Source organism: Hylobates moloch, unplaced genomic scaffold, assembly GCF_009828535.3.
Source record: "Hylobates moloch isolate HMO894 unplaced genomic scaffold, HMol_V3 SCAFFOLD_14, whole genome shotgun sequence".
NCBI lineage: Eukaryota > Metazoa > Chordata > Mammalia > Primates > Hylobatidae > Hylobates > Hylobates moloch.
Window position 1 is genome coordinate 8,671,204 of NW_026652289.1, and position 16,762 is coordinate 8,687,965.

The 16,762-nt window shown below is 38.6% G+C and overlaps 1 protein-coding gene across 6 annotated transcripts in view; it reads right to left on the bottom strand.

The window, feature by feature from the left end:
• Positions 1-16,762, bottom strand: part of DYRK1A (dual specificity tyrosine phosphorylation regulated kinase 1A) — a 146,849-nt gene that overhangs the window by 26,856 nt on the left and 103,231 nt on the right. For 5 of the 6 annotated variants that reach the window (XM_032175699.2, XM_032175701.2, XM_032175702.2 and 2 more), the window contains 4 exons: positions 15,123-15,319; positions 9,628-9,747; positions 7,157-7,345; positions 1,355-1,502 (listed from right to left, as the gene is read on the bottom strand). In XM_032175699.2, coding sequence (XP_032031590.1) covers positions 1,355-1,502; positions 7,157-7,345; positions 9,628-9,747; positions 15,123-15,319 — 654 coding nt within the window. The remainder of the gene's footprint in view (positions 1-1,354; positions 1,503-7,156; positions 7,346-9,627; positions 9,748-15,122; positions 15,320-16,762) is intronic. The other variant, XM_058427667.1, reaches the window with a different exon arrangement.

Consider the following 16,762-nt stretch of genomic DNA (forward strand, 5'->3'; position numbering starts at 1 on the left):
TTGTGTAAGTCAATCATCCTTAGAATGTCCTTGATGTGCTTCTAAAACCCTTGAATGGAAATGGCTCATGTAAGTTGTAACTGACAGTGAACAGCAAAGTTTCATTGAGTGTGACAAGGTTTTAAGAATGGTATTATTATGAATTCTATCAGTATCTATAAAGAAACTAAGAAAAATTAATACAAACCCATTTTATATTTTAACAATGAGGAACGAGAGGTATTTCACAAACAAAATCTGAACAATCTGAAGCTTGCCCCTTTTAAAGATCCATTATTTGTTTCTACCTTTTTGGGGGGGGACCAAAGAATCATAATGTTTTCTTAAAAGAACCTGTTAAATAAAACTCAGCCTTACGTGTATCAAATAAGGTCAGCGTTTCTGAACACAAGTGACTATGACTATGGATCTGTGCTGATCTTAAGGTCTGTATCTTCGATTGATGGCATCTTATATGAATACTTAACAGTTTTTTCCTTGATGGTACATAAAATGATGGTGTCTTACAATCACTGACATACTAGATTTGATTAAAAAATACTGTGAAAGAAGGTGTACTAGAAGATATTTTGTCCATGTATCAATTGGCCCTAGACTTCAGTATTGTCATAATTCTTCTGTCTCCTGCTTCTGTTTTCAGAAGGAAGACTATGTGAGAATGAAACAAACAGACTTTGGAGTGAGGCAGAAGTACTGTAGCTTCCGATCCTAGCTGCAGAGCCCCATGACCCTGGATGTGTGGCTTCTTATACAAACCACCCGTAACTTAAAGATTCTACCATCTTCCTTATAAGACTGCTATAAATTATTACAGATGATGGAAGAAAAGCATAAGGAATGTAGTAGAAATTCAATAAGCAGTGGCTATTATCTCTTTTCTGTAGTCGTAAATCTAATAGCTTCTAATGCTGCCAAGCTGATGAAGAGACTGGGGAGGAGCCTGAGATCTTGTTGCAGATGCCCCAAAAATGGTTCCACAACCACTAACAACATACTAGCTCACAACTAGTTTCTGAGCTAGATTAGAAATGGTTAAAGTTACTGGAAAGATGACCCTATGGATAAACATGCATCATTAGCAAACAAATAGTACCAGTAAGTTGCAAATAGAAAAACACACACGCTATTCTCATTTGTTTCTACATGGTACACTACCTGGAAGGCACATTCCCCAAGATTTAGACTATTACTACCAGATCAAGTCACTTATATAAATCTTGCTGTCCAACAGAAATAAACAAATTTTTAATCAACCACTTTAAAATAAAATCAAAATATTTTGATAGAAAAGAACCATTAACTCAAAGTTTTGGCGTAGGCTGGGGCACACTGCACTGTTTGCCTGTTTGTTTACCTATGTAGTATTTCATTTCAGTGTCATGCTTGTTCATGAGCTCAAGAAGTCGCACTTCTATCTGCGCTTGATTCAGAAAAGCCTTCTTGTTCTTTATTATTTTAATGGCAACCCATTCTTGCTCCACACGATCATATGCCTTTACAACCTAAGAGAGAAGATGAATAATTCTCTATTTCATTAATTGCAAAAATTTCACAATAATTTATAATTTACCTAATTCTCAATTATACATTTTTATAATTATTTTTCTGACCTTCCTAAGTAGAAAAGATCCCATCTATTTCTATTCAATATATATCCATTTATTACGCAGTAACTTTAAATCAATCTTTTAAATGGAATTTCTTTTTGCATTTGTACAGTATTTCTAAATATCCCCAAAATAGATAATTTTCTTAATAAAATTAGATTAACTATTTTCCTCCTTCAGAAATAAATTATGAATCTTGACAAATGCTTAGGTCTTTTTATCTTTCTTACTAAATAACACTATAAAACAACTCATCGAACTATTCTTTTAATGAGAGATACCTGAACCCTAAGAATATGTATGAAATATTTAAAAGTTTATCAGCAGAAGGCTTCATATAATTTTCTAACTTTCAATTAGATTTTCATACATAAAAACCTAAGTATATAAAAGAAAAATTGGTTTAGACTAAAAAAAAAAAAACAAACAAACAAACACAAATTACCAGTAAAGTTCCACAATGCCACAAACGCCATAATTGGGGGATTATGATAGTTTTAAAATGAGAATCACTGCTAAGGAAACCACAGCGTTCGTGAGCACACATCACCATGTACACCTCTCACTTGAAATCTGACTCATCTAAAACGAGGTTCATACTACTATAAAAGATGTACATAAACATTACAAAATCAACATATAAATAAAAGAAAATGTTATCTCTTATTAACTAGTGACAACCACTACAATAAAATAGGAGTTACATTTATAATATTATACATTGTCTGAATAAGTAATTCTTTTAGATACATTTTCTAGCACATTCAAAAAGCCTGGAGATGGGGAAGGAACTCCAAGTGATTCCAAGGTACAGGATGAAACCATAGGTCAGGAAGAGGATGGAACGTATGTTCTCAGATCTTCATCAGTCAAGGCTAAATCTACTGTGACAGATTCTGAATGGCTCAACTGAAATCAAACTTGGAATAAAAAATGCACTAATCTCTGCTTTCACTCAATTCTAAAAGACACTATCTGTGGTCTTTTGTAACAGAGGCTACCCTTGTAAACATGTGGCCAAGGGGTTCTGACATGCTTCTGTTTCACTGGATGTACTGACTGCACTAAGAGTTGCAGTTCAGTGCCCAGATCCTGATGGGCTGCAGGATAAAGGACACTCATGGGGGCCCAAGTATCTACTGACTTGCCAAACAGTTAACGGGCTAAATGCCAGTTTTTGACCATGAATTACAAATTCAATAAGGTGGGTTTTTTTTTTCTTTTACATCAGTGCCTAGAGAATTTAACTGGTCTGGAGCCCAGACATCAGTAAGTTTTTGGGTAAGCTCCCCAAGAAATTTCAATACGCAATCAGGATTGGTAAGTATTGGCCATGGAAATGGAGAAATCCCTTATTTGACAATAACCTGACACAGAATGTGGAGAAAGTCCGACCTATGACCAAGTCTATACAGAAGATATTATTCTGGTGAGGGACAGGACCTGAACCTCAACCTGGACACTGCACAACACCTCAGCCCAAGAGGGTAAGTACCGGTCTGCCCTGGGAAAAAGGAGTTCAATGTCAAACAGGCCTCTATCGTCACAGGGTTCCTGTGCTCACTTGTTCTGTGGAATATGAGTATGAGAAAACTAAGGTGAAGGGGAGAAGAAAAACCTAACTATGAGCACAAAGACTGAGTCATCAGGGGTAAATCAGCTTAGAGAGCAGCCTGTATGGCTACAATTTGCATGGTAGATGTCAGGAAAGTTAGAAAGTAATCTATTAGGCCCTGCGCAGCGGCTCGTGCCTGTAATCCCAGCATGATTTGGGAGGCCAAGGCAGGCGGGTCACCTGAGGTCAGGAGTTTGAGACCAGCCTGACCAACATGGTGAAACCCCATCTCTACTAAAAATACAAAAATTAGCCAGGTGTGGTGGGAGGCGCCTGCAATCCCAGCTACGCAAGAGGCTGAGGCAGGAGAATCACTTGAACCCAGAAGGCGGAGGGTGCAGTGATCCAAGATCGCACCATTGCACTCCAGCCTGGGCAACAAAAGCAAAACTCCATCTCAAAAAAAAAAAAAAAAAAAAAAAAGTGACCTATTAAGTGCAACTGCCCAAATGTTAGTGAAGTTTTCATGGTGGAGGTAGCACTCTCCAGGTCTAGAGCAGCACTCAATTTTTTCACAGCCAGGGCAGGGGTGACGTGGATGGTGTGGGGATAAAACTGTTCCACCTCACATCATTAGGCATTAGATTTTCATAAGGAGTACACAACCTAGATCCCTCGCATGCACAGTTCACAATAGGGTTTGAGCTCCTTTGAGAATCTAAGGCTGCTGTTGATCTGACCAGGCGGAGCTCAGGCAGTTATGCTTGCTGACACCACTCACCTCCTGCTGTGTAGCCCGGGTGGGAACCAGTAGAGGGTATTCAGACCCTTAGTTAAGGACTGGGCCTCACAAATGCCTTTCCTTAAGAGGCCGACGGAGAAGCTGCTTCGGACTAACAGGAATACCTTAATCAAGAGGGACTCCCAGGCCAGGTGTGGTGGCTCAGGCCTATAATCTCAGCACCATGGGAAGCTGAGATGGCAGGAATGGTTGAGCCCAGGAGTTCAAGACCAGCCTGGGCAACACAGTAAGACCTCGCCTCTACAAAACAACAACAAATTAGCCAGGCATGGTGGCACGTGCCTGTAGTCCCAGCTACTCTAGAGGCTGAAGTGGGAGGATCACTTGAGCCCAGGAGGTCGAGGCAGTGAACCATGATCACTACTCCACTGCACTCCTGCCAGGCTGATACAGTGAGACCCTGTCTCTTAAAAAAATAAACAAAAAAACAAAAAACAAAAAAAAAATAGGACTCCCAAAGCACTGAAAAACCCCTCAGAAGAAAAAGAGGTTATAATTCAAGGAAAAAGTCCCTGGATTATGTGTAATTACCAAAATTCTTTCAAATCATGGGAAGACGACATATACACGTGACATCAGGGACTGGTAGGGCCACACTGGAGTGACACAGGTCTAACCAAACGTTCGTATTTGCTTACACGTTTATTTTTCTGGATTTAGACCTGTGGCTGCTAATGACATACAGTGTTGCGGGAAGCCAGGGACCCCGAATGGAGGGACCGGCTGAAGCCATGGCAGAGGAACGTGGATTGTGAAGATCTCATGGACATTTATTAGTTCCCCAAATACTTTTATAATTTCTTATGCCTGTCTTTACTGCAGTCTCTGAACATAAACCGTGAAGATGTCATGGACACTTATCACTTCCCCAATCAATACCCTTGTGATTTCCTATGCCTGCCTTTAATCTCTTAATCCCATCATTTTCGTAAACTGAGGAGGATATATGTCGCCTCAGGACCCTGTAACGATTGCATTAACTGTACAAATTGTAGAGCATGTGTGTTTGAACAATATGAAATCTGGGCACCTTGAAAAAAGAACAGGATAACAGCAATGTTCAGGGAACAAGAGAGATAACCTTAAACTCTGACCGGTGACCTGGGCAGAACAGAGCCATATTTCTCTTCTTTCAAAAGCAAATGGGAGTAGTATCACTGAATTCTTTTTCTCAGCAAGGAACATCCCTGAGAAAGAGAATGCACCCCTGAGGATAGGTCTCTGAAATGGCCCCCTTGGGTGTGGCTGTCTTCTATGGTCCAGACTGTAAGGATGAAATAAGCCCCAGTCTCCCATAGCGCCCCCAGGCTTATTAGGACAAGGAAATTCCCGCCTAATAAATTTTGGTCAGACCGGTTGTCTGCTCTCAAACCCTGTCTCCTGATAAGATGTTATCAATGACAATGGTGCCCGAAACTTCATTAGCAATTTTAATTTCGACTCGGTCCTGTGGTCCTGTGATCTCGCCCTGCCTCCATTTGCCTTGTGATATTCTATTACCTTGTGAAGTACGTGATCTCTGTGACCCACACCCTATTCATACACTCCCTCCCCTTTTGAAAATCCCTAATAAAAACTTGCTGGTTTTGCGGCTTGTGGGGCATCACGGAACCTACCAACATGTGATGTCTCCCCCAGACGCCCAGCTTTAAAATTTCTCTCTTTTGTACTCTGTTCCTTTATTTCTCAAACCGGTCGATGCTTAGGGAAAATAGAAAAGAACCTACATGAAATATCGGGGGTGAATTTTGCCCAATATCTGGCTGAATTTCCCCCGATGATACAGTACACTTTCTGTTTTACACATGATGACTTTTTCCCCACAGGTTAAAAAGGAGCATGTATTTTGCGTTCTCTCAGGGCAGGAACAGAGAAGTAAGCACATGCAGGTTGCATAGTTTAAGAAAACAAAAAAACAACAAAAGGCAATTCAGGAAAAGTCATTTTGATTCCCATTCTATCCTCATCACTGAAAAGTCAAAAGTTTGGACTGCAGATTAATAACCATCTCATTCCACAAGGGTTGCAAGGCAGAGGAGACTGGGATTTTCAGCAAATCACACCTCAAACAAAACATAGCTCTGTGACTCAATGTGATAGAAGGACTTACAACTGGGAACAGCTGGGGGACCACAGCCAGAGATCCCCCCAACATTTTTTTTTTTTTTTTAATTTAATAAATAGAGACAAGGTCTTGCTATGTTGCCCAGGCTGTTCTGGAATTCCTGGGCTCAGGTGATCCTTCTGCTTCAGACTCCCAAAGTGCTGGGATTATAGGTGTGAGTCACCACGCCTGACCCAAAAAAATCTTTTCAAAAATACAAGGAGGCCAGGCATTGTGGCTCACGCCTGAAATCCCAGCACTTTGGGAGGTCAAGGTGAGCGGATTACCTGAGGTCAGGAGTTTGAGACCAGCCTGGCCAACATGGTGAAACCCTGTCTCTACTAAAAATACAAAAATTAGCCAAGTGTGGTTACAAGCACACACCTGTAATCCCAGCTACTTGGGAGGCTGAGGCATGAGAATCACCTGAACCTGGGAAATGGAAGTTGCAGTGAGCCAAGAGTGCACCACTGCACTCCAGCCTGGGTGACAGGAGTGCGAGTCTGTCTCTAAATAAATAAAGTACAAGGAGAAAGACCCAAAACTCTTGGTATTGGATTGGTACGACTGATACAAGAGACGAAGACTGCCTGCCTGCTTAGAGATCTGGTATAGTTACAACATGAAGTGGGAGAAAAAGCCAGGGAACAACCCCTAGCTTTCCAAAGCCTCCTGAAAAGTAAGCGGACTCCCACTGCGCCACCTGAACACGGTAATTCTTTTCTCTTTGAAGTGGTCTATCAGACAAGAAGGTAAATATCTGTAGCATATGTAATTAACAATCATCTACAGACTATACAAGGCCCATAACAAAGAGGCAATACTATCTATTAGTGATTAACATTCACCAGTCATTAGTAAAATGAGTACTTGGCAGCCATAAAAGTTTTTAGAAGTCTAAGGAGTTTTTATTACTGATGCAGTATCACTACCTTTAAAGAATTATGGTCATCCAAATACTTGCATATCCATTGCTGACCTCTATTTGCAAATATTAAAAGTACACTCTTGAGGAAGGGCTGTTAACAACAAGATTCACTAAGAAGTTCTTTCTAATTAATGAAATTCAGCATTTTCCATTAAATTACCTGTCCAAAGGAACCTTTGCCTATCAAGGAGTCAATTTCGTAACGATCCATCCACTTTTCTCCGTTTTTTACAATATAATCATAGTTATCATCATCATAACCATCATTGTAAACCTTCCGTTCCTTCTTATGACTAGAATCGTCTCCCTGGCCCTGTTGGTGTCTTCGCTTCTTCTTTGCATAGTAAACCTGAAATGAGAATACATAGTGTTAACTGTAAAATTTAAATCACCGTGAGGAAGGGCATTATCAGAGTATATTGAGACACATCTATTTTCTACAGTTGACATTTGAGTTAGAAAATAACACTGATCTAATCAATGAAAAAATTTCTACAGTGAAGTTCATTATAGTTACACTGCTTATAGACTTTGTAAACAAAAAATGTTAAGTGACTTGTCCAAAGTATGCCATTCAAGAAAAGTAAAAGGACCTGGTTTATATTTATTTGTTAAATTGAAGTATAATTTACATACAGTGAGGTGGCACAGATCTTAAGAGTTCAACATGAGCAATTTTGACCAAAGTTACCAAATGCCAAACAGCCAAGTAACATTTTCATGTCCTTCAAGTTCAAGTTCTCTCATGCCCCCTTCCAGTCAATCCCAACTTTATATTTGGGGTATAAAGGGAATTTATTGATATAAATTCCCTCTTCTGTAACTTGCATGAATTTATTTATATTTGATTTTATGGCCACGTATTTTTAAAGTAAGTTTAAATGTAGACGAAGTGACGTTTTACTAAAATAAATAGGCCCTCTGAGACATGCCCAGTTTTTAAACCTATTTTAGCGATTAATGAAAAACAGCTATGGCCTCTTAGCCCCCACTCCCAAAGACCATATGCCTATGGTTAATCACAGGCTGAGTTATTTTCTTTAACACTGTTTCTGGGCCGGGCACGGTGGCTCACGCCTCTAATCCCAGCACATTGGGAGGCCGAAGCGGGTGGATCACGAGGTCAGGAGATCAAGACCATCCTGGCTAACAAGGTGAAACCCCGTCTCTACTAAAAATACAAAAAATTAGCCAGGCGTAGGTGCGGGCGCCCGTAGTCCCAGCTACTCGGGAGGCTGAGGCAGGAGAAAGGCATGAACCTGGGAGGCGGAAGTTGCAGTGAGCCGAGATCACGCCACTGCACTCCAGCCTGGGCGACAGAGCAAGACTCTGTCTCAAAAAAACAAAAGAAAACAACAACAACAACAACATTGTTTCTAAGACTAGTAAAAAAAAAAATACTAGACGAACTAGGAAATAGTCCAGGTAATTGGTAAACTAACTTTGACGAAATTTTAAATTACACTGCACGGAATAACATCAGAAAAAGTCTACTTTATAAGGTGGTAAGACACTCAAAAACAAGCTCCAACAAAGCTACTGTTAACAATTATCAGATAATAACAAATTGAAATTAATATACTGTTATCAACAATTTATCAGATATATTCAGATAATCACAAGCTAGTCTGGAACATGTTTATAATATATAAACGTGTACAAAATCTAACTCAGAAATGTTCCTCACAGAGTTCATTCTAATTTTATGTTGCCACACTGCCACTGTAATATAGTAATACTGTCATTAAATAACATTACATTGCTATAAAATTTGCATGTACCTAAGAACATCTTTTCACTTTTCAGCTAAGCAGCTCTAAAGCTGGCAAAGGACAAGCCTTCAACATGAAAGGGTGCAGGGCTCCCACTAGAAGAGGAAAGAAAGCATGGGTTCTTCTCCAGAAATGCTCCTTTAATAATTAACTTTGGAGATAGAGTTGAAGCCACAAGCAAATGGCAATGAAGTCAATGGTCCAAGGCACCAGAAAAATTTTTGGTGGCAAAACACCAAGTACAGGCAAGGAATTCGAAGTGCTGTGTCTGTTTTTTATCTTATTTACTTATAACAAAAAAGCTTCTGGACATCTTATCATAAAAAGATATAGATAAAAGAACACACATAAAAAGTTAAAAGACAATAAAATCACAGAAATATAGATAGATCAAATAAACTAGGCCAAATGCCTGTAACTAGGTATTAAACATATTTCAGAGCTTCCTAACACCCGTGGCAAAAGCAGAAACAAATATATAAAAATTCAAGCAAAAATTCTAACACATATATACTTTTAGAGTCCTTATTCCCCTTTCCTGTTTTGAATAAGAGCTATTATAGAAGTTAACTCAAATGAAGAGAAAAACAAAAAATAAATAAAAACTAAAAAAAGAAATAACAGCATATTAAATACAACCTTAAAAAAATCAAGTTATCCACAATTATCTTTATACTCTGCAGTCCTTGTTAATATATCTTTTACATAGTTGTAATCATATTATTTCTAAATCATTAGTCTTCGTAATAATCATCAATATGACAACTAGGAATGAAAAAAAGTTTAGGGTAAACAAGTCACACTTTTTTCTCACTAATATATTGCAAGATAGATGTTATTATAACAAATCAAGTCTTACCTCATTAATATGCTTGTATGTTTTGATCAAGTCAACAGAAAGTTTTCTCAGGGGAGCAGTTGCTGGGTCACGGAAGGTTTGGGGCATCCGCCTCTGTAACATGACAATATCAGGCATCACCTTAAACAGACAGAAAAGACTAGCACTTTAACTATAAGATATAAATTCCCTCTTCTGTAACCTGCATGTATCTACTTTTTTAAAGACAGCTACATTAGATGATTATACATTCTCTCTCAATGTTCCCTTTCACGTGGATTCCAATAAAGACAACCACTAGAACAAATAAATGAAATTAGAAGATAATATGCCCAGCTGCCTGAGGCTTTGATCCTATGCCGCCAAATTTAAAGTGGTGGAATTGCAGACATACGCCAATCTAGGAGACACACAGGATGCTGCCCACGAGGGCTTCTCTACCACACAATTAGCCCAAAGAAAATTTATTTCTGAATTATTCCTAAAATCTGACCAGGTTCAAAACTAGCAGACAAAGATAAACCCAGCCCTCAGAGGCAACTTTCTGCTTCCTTAACATAAGATTTCAGGACCCAGCTGGCACCAAAAAAGGAGGCTGGCAGCAGAGCATCATTCCCTCCGACTGCTCCTAACAAGAAGAAATTCAGCTCCTAATGCCTCCAGACCCTGCTGCCCTCTGACAAATATCTGCCCCTAACCAAGGCTTGCCCTCACAGTCCCCTTCCCTGATCCCAACTCATGGCTCTTGACACCATCTGACAGGCAATGAGGGGTTCCACCGTGAGCATCCTGCTAGACCATTTCCACAGCAATTACAACAGAGGATAGAGCAGGGGCATGCACCCTCTCTATACACACACCCCAGGAGTGCTGTGGCTAGCGTCAATGATCCTGGATTGCTGTCCGAGTGCCACTGCTCCAGCAAGTGTCATGCCTCAGTCAAAGGGTTCCCAATGGGGGTTCTTGCAATCAGTAGATCCTCAAAACCAATTATTTCCATCAAGATGGTCACAGCCATTCCCCCTGGCCCATCTTTGTGTTCTTGCCCAACTCTTCTGGACATTTGTGCTGGGAAATGAGCCAGAAGACCCTGACACAACATCTCTCCAAGGACAGTCGGGTCAATCGGAGGGGCAGAGTGACAGTAAACACATCATACTAAGACCTCGCAAAAATGTGTGGAGTCATGGTATAATTGTTAACCTAACCCACACCAAAAAAGAGAAGAGGGGAGGTTTGTACCAGTGGACAGAACAGGAAAAATCACCATCCATGTGGTCCGAAAAGATAGAATTGTTACAGCATTTACCTACGTGCACTTTATCATGAACCAACATTAACATTGGTTTCTTCTGCATGTATACTCAAATTCTAAAAAGTTGTTACCCAGAGGGCAAATTCACCCATTTACTGAAATAACACTATCTCTCAAGGTCCTGTGCTTCTTAAAATTCCAAATAAGGTTGCAGGGGGTAAAAAAAACCCTTGGTGATTATAACTATTTGTCTGACAAAAATCATCAGAATTAAGAAGATGATCTGAATTATTTAATTTTTCAAATAGATAGTCTTACTTTTCTAAACAGTAGCTAATGCTAAGTTCACAGAATATTTTTATACTATTCCTTAAGGGCTTAATGCATAAATGAATATGGGTAATAAACATGTCAGTTTTTTTGTGAATGAATGCTGTAAGCATTTAGGGTGATGAAAGGTTTCCCTTAAATGTCTTTTCTTTTTTAAGTTCCCAGCATTGTTTTCATGCAGGTAGTTTATTCAGTAAGCCCCTTTCTTGGGCTGGTGGAGTGCAGCCTAAATGTGAGGTTTCACAATATCTGAATCAGTGCAATGCTTCATTACCACTATAATAAAAGTTGATAGGAAGTATAAGTCATTGGCAGAGTCAACCAAATAACTTAATAATAAAGTAACAATAACAGTAGCAGGTATTTACTGAACAACATGTTTGTAGCATGCATATTTTCACAAGTCTTCCATGTAATCCGCTCCACAATCTCAAGGGAGTTAAATACCATTCCTGTGACCATTTTACACATGAGAAACCAGAGTCTCCAATGTTAAAGAACTTGACCAAAGTCCCAGAGCCAGTTAAAGAACAGGAAAATCACCATCCGGGTGGTCCGAAATATTATCGTAGTGCAGCCACTATAATATTATAGCTGAAGATGTCCATGCCTAACCCCAGGCTCTTAACAATGACACCCTTGTCAGGAGCTCCCTATCAATGTTACGCCTCTAGTTTACCCTCTTAGCAGTCATTTTTAGGCTATTTGTTGAGCAAAGTAATTGAGATATGCCTAAAATAAGCACGTGTGTTTATTAAAATTAGTTACATAAAAAAACTGAATGTCTTCAAGTTTTTAACTTGCCCATTTACAATTCCACTGGTATTTCAAACATCTGAAAAAAGAATCAGTGACTACATCCAGGAGTAATGATGCTCACTCAAAAACACCAAAATCACAATCAAAAAAAATTTTCGAATATATAGTACATATACAAAATAGGATATAAACATGAGTTACATGATCAAATTTCTGCACTCAATGAGAGTGTGTGCTGTGTGCTTAGCACTTCACAAAATGTTGCTAATCTTTTCCACAACTGGTCATACTCTGCCTACAAGGCCAAGCTGTTTGTATTTCATGCTTCAAACAACACCCTGCATTGAGATGCTCAAAATACATGGAAAGAACAAATAAATGTCTACAAAGCAAGTAATACTCCCTATGCTTTCACTGATTTCATATTAACCAAATTTTTGTTTTGGAACATTGTGATGCCATTAGTAAATATCCAGAACTAGAAAGCAGCTTTTCCAAATACCTACTTATACATCTATACTAAGACTCAAGGCCAGCCCTAAGCATCTGACACTTTCTCTACTTCCTGCTTCTGCTAGCCAAAGTCAAGAGAATGTACAGTAATAGAGCAAGCTCCCTTCTACCTTCTACAGCAAAAAGTTAAGTCCATGGTGTTCAGAAGACCCAGGAGCTCACCAAGCTGCAGGAATGACCCCTTTTGCAAGGGGAGTAACCTAATAAATGGGGAAGTTGATGTGACCTCCTCCTGCTGCCTCAGCTATCTGCCTCCGGGAGCTAGAAACAGCACGCCCTCGATGCTAACATCTCTTGCTCCTTTTACTTCACCCAGATTACAAACCTCCTGCTTAGATCAGTTATAAGAGCTAAAACAATAATTAACTTTTGTCCTGAAAAGATTCTTTAGTATAAGCTCTAGGACTCCTTTCAAAAACTGTTTTCCATTATAATAACTATTTCATTTTATTTATATTTACCTCCTGTTTTCCTATATAATGAAAAATCAGAAACACTGTATTCTGCCTTTCTTGTTATTTTGAGAGCACTAATAAAGCTGAATAGCATCTATAACACATATCCAGGGTACTAGAATTTAAGAACTATGAAAGATACTGTGAAAACTAGAATAGCCCAGAGACTCAGCATTCCAAACATCAGTCATCCTCTTCTACACCTACTTTCGCTCTATTTTTCTTTTAAAAGACATCTGATAGGATGATTAACAAGAAACAATGGAAATTAAATAATGAAATTACAGTAAGTTTATAGCTAAAAGGTACTTTGTATGTGTTGGGGGTTCTAGTCGGAGGTGCCAATTTTACACCCAAGGAACAGATATGAAGGGTACAAATAACCTCACTCAAATCCTACAACCAGATCATGAGCCAGCCAAGGCCTTGAAGCCAGGTCCTATGACTAGGCTATGCCACTTAATACACAGCCCACACTTTAGTTACAGGAAAGGCATCCTCTAACATGATTCCCTTATTAGGCCCAGAAATTTTTGGATTTTGGCAGAAATATTTGGCTGAGTATTATTACTTTAAAGATAGTCTTTTTACATCACACAAATCTTTAGAAGTATTTCATAGCTTAAAACAGAAATAGTTAAGTGAAATATCTCTTATTTTATATGATCCAAATACACATAAGATGTTAGTTGGATATAAAAATAGGTGCTTCGCTAATTAAATTATTTACTAAAATAATATAATGATAAAAATGACTGTAAAGGACTGGAAGTTTTCCTAGCCCGCTGTAGACACCAGAGGTTAGACCTGAAAGAGCACTGTATCTAAGAAGAAGGAAGCCTGGGCTGGACCCCACAGTCTCCTGCTCACACACGGAAAAGTCACAAATGGGAGCACAGTCCTTTCACAGCTATGAAACACACTGAACAGCACTCTGCCTGACGGGCTGCTTCTGAACAAGCGGGAAAATTAATCTGAATCAACTTGGTTTCCTCAAAGTGCAAATGGATCATTGTGTTATTATTATTAGATTTCCAGGCAGTTTTCTTCTGGTACACAATTAAACACTTCCTAAACTTGGACATTCTGAACAACTGTCCCAATTCTCAAACTCACAACTAAACTCAAATCAATTCACTGCATAAAAGAAAATCTTAAGTCCTGCCAAAATTCATCTTATTATAACTATTTAACTGTGAATGTTAACATATTATATATTTTAAACATTATGTCAGCCTACTAGCAAAATTTTATTACAAACACGTTTTAATATAAACAAGACACCTCTTAATAATGATAATACATCGCTGTAGCCAATTGTTCATTCAAACCATATATATAACTCAATTAGAGAAAACACAATTCCTTCAAATAATCCAGGAAAAGACATACTTTTAAATCTCCCAGCTCTTTTATCCTTACATAATATATTGAAAGACCTAAACAAAAGAATGGCAAACCAAATTTCTAAGTCCATGGAAAAGCAGCCATTTTCAGTGCTCATCACACATCAAATATCAGTGGCGCAAGAAACTTTCACACAACTACAGCTATTAAGTCTCCCCAAACCAAAACTCAATGTAGACGGTGCAGTTAATTTAGAAAGATATTAAAAATACATACACATACATATATATGCATGTATATGTGTGTGTGAGTACCAAGAGTTCAGCATGTATTCTATTTACACCATTCACTTCATAGAAAAATGGTGAACACCCTGTCTGAATATTAGAATAAATAGCATGGTTAATTTGCATACATCTCTTCTGAATTTTAAGGAGTTTTATATTTATTTTTACAAATGTGTAGAAAGGTAGTTTAAAATAACACAAAATTGGTTCTCTGAGTTTGCTGTAATGGAATCTGACTTGCTTTCCGGTAATGGTTTTAACTTAGCCACCTTTCCATAAAAATAAGCTTTTTCTTTAAGTTCCTTTAATATTCTTTAGAAATAACTTTTCCCCTTTCTATTACAGAATGAGAGACTGTGGTTATGTTCATGAGTGTTTAAGTGAAATACAAGTAAAAATTAAAAAAAAAAAATTTAATGCAAACTTCTTAACATCATGTTTCCCAATCCATAATCCCACGTTGCATGTAAAACTGAAAGCCATTAAAGCATTTTGCCTACTTAGTATTCCAACATTTTTAAGGAATAAACTGCCATTCCAACAGTCATTTCCGATACTCCATGAACTTACCTGGTTAGTTAGAGGTTGCTGAATCTGGTCAGAATATGATAAGGCAGAAACCTGTTGGTCACTTATGTTTGGCTGGCGACGGTCACTGTACTGATGTGAATGGGGCATCTGTCCAGCCATCTGAAGGCCAGCAGCATGGAATGAAAATGACGGTGCAAGCCGAACAGATGAAGGTTTGCATGCTGAAGTCTCTCCTCCTACAAGAAGATAAGTGAGGTTTAAAGGAAATATTCATATCCTAATGTTTGTATCATTTGACATATCTACTGGCTCCTTAAATAAGAACTTTGGGATATTCAATATTAAAAAACTTTTCTAACTACAAACAGGTATATGTTACTCAACATAATAGTTGTTTTTAATGGTATAAAAGATCCATAGTGATTAAAATGAACATAAACCTGTATTGAGAAAATCTTCAGAAAATCTTTTTGTAAAGCAACAGCAACTACCTTTAAGACTTATTTTCACCTATGAGATTTTCATCAATTAAGAACCATAATACATGTTAAATAAGTAATCTTTTTATTATTGAGGGACTTCTCCAACAGACCAGCTCTCACAAACCAACTCAAAGGAACATTTCTGAGATGCTATTTTGCACCTGCTGCCAGGTTTACGGCAAACAACATCACCAGCATCCCCCAAACCAGGTGAAACCTTATGGTGCTCTCCACTGACACAGCCTATCAAAGGTTGGGTATAAAAACAGGAAAACAAACATAAAACACAGAACTAAACTTCTCAACCCAAGGTCGTTGGATTCCTCTGCACCTTTCAAACAGTCCTAAGGAAATCTAGACCTGGCAAGCTCACCACAAAGAAAGAATAGCCAATAATTATCCCACGGGTAGGATGAACCATCATCATGATATCCGTGGCGGAAATGAAAAATTAACACTTTGGTCCATAAAAGTATTGGTATCTAATAAAAGGTAATTCTTTAAGAAAAGGATAAAAAAATTTTTTTCTTAAATCCAGCCAAATTTGTAATCACAGACTAAAGCCTAAAACCTTGGTCAACAAGAATGACTAGATTCAAAATACTTGTGCCTGTCCTCCTAAATGAACCAGCTAACAGCCACAACACAACCAACCATACTGCTCAGTAGCAAAATACTTCTGACTTCTACCATTTTCAAGACACACAATAATGGTGGTCCAACAGTGAAGGGCACAGACTCTCAGCCAGGCTGCTGGGGTTGGAGATCCAAGCGCTACCGGTGACCAGCTGTATGGCCATGCATACCTAGTATCCTGAGAACGATAATAATACCTACCTGAAAAGGCTGTTATGAAGGTTTAGTGCTTTAATACATACAACATACTCAGAACAGCTCTGGCAAGTAATAAATGGCCCAATGTTATCTGCAAGTACTGTAGAGTAATGCACAGTCAATGTGCAGTAAAGGCTCATGGGGCCAGTGCCCATCTTGTGGAGCATACTATCTCTACCTGAATGTGGCACAGACTCTGCAAAACGAAGAGAACAAAGCTCCCCAAACGTAAGTTCCACCTCTACTTTCCACCACACAGAATGACACCATTTCCTACCCAGTCAACCAGAATCAACACTCTGGCAGTCATGTTAGAGTTCTTCCCTCACAGCTGCCCAACCTTGCTCATTCCCTCTCCTAACA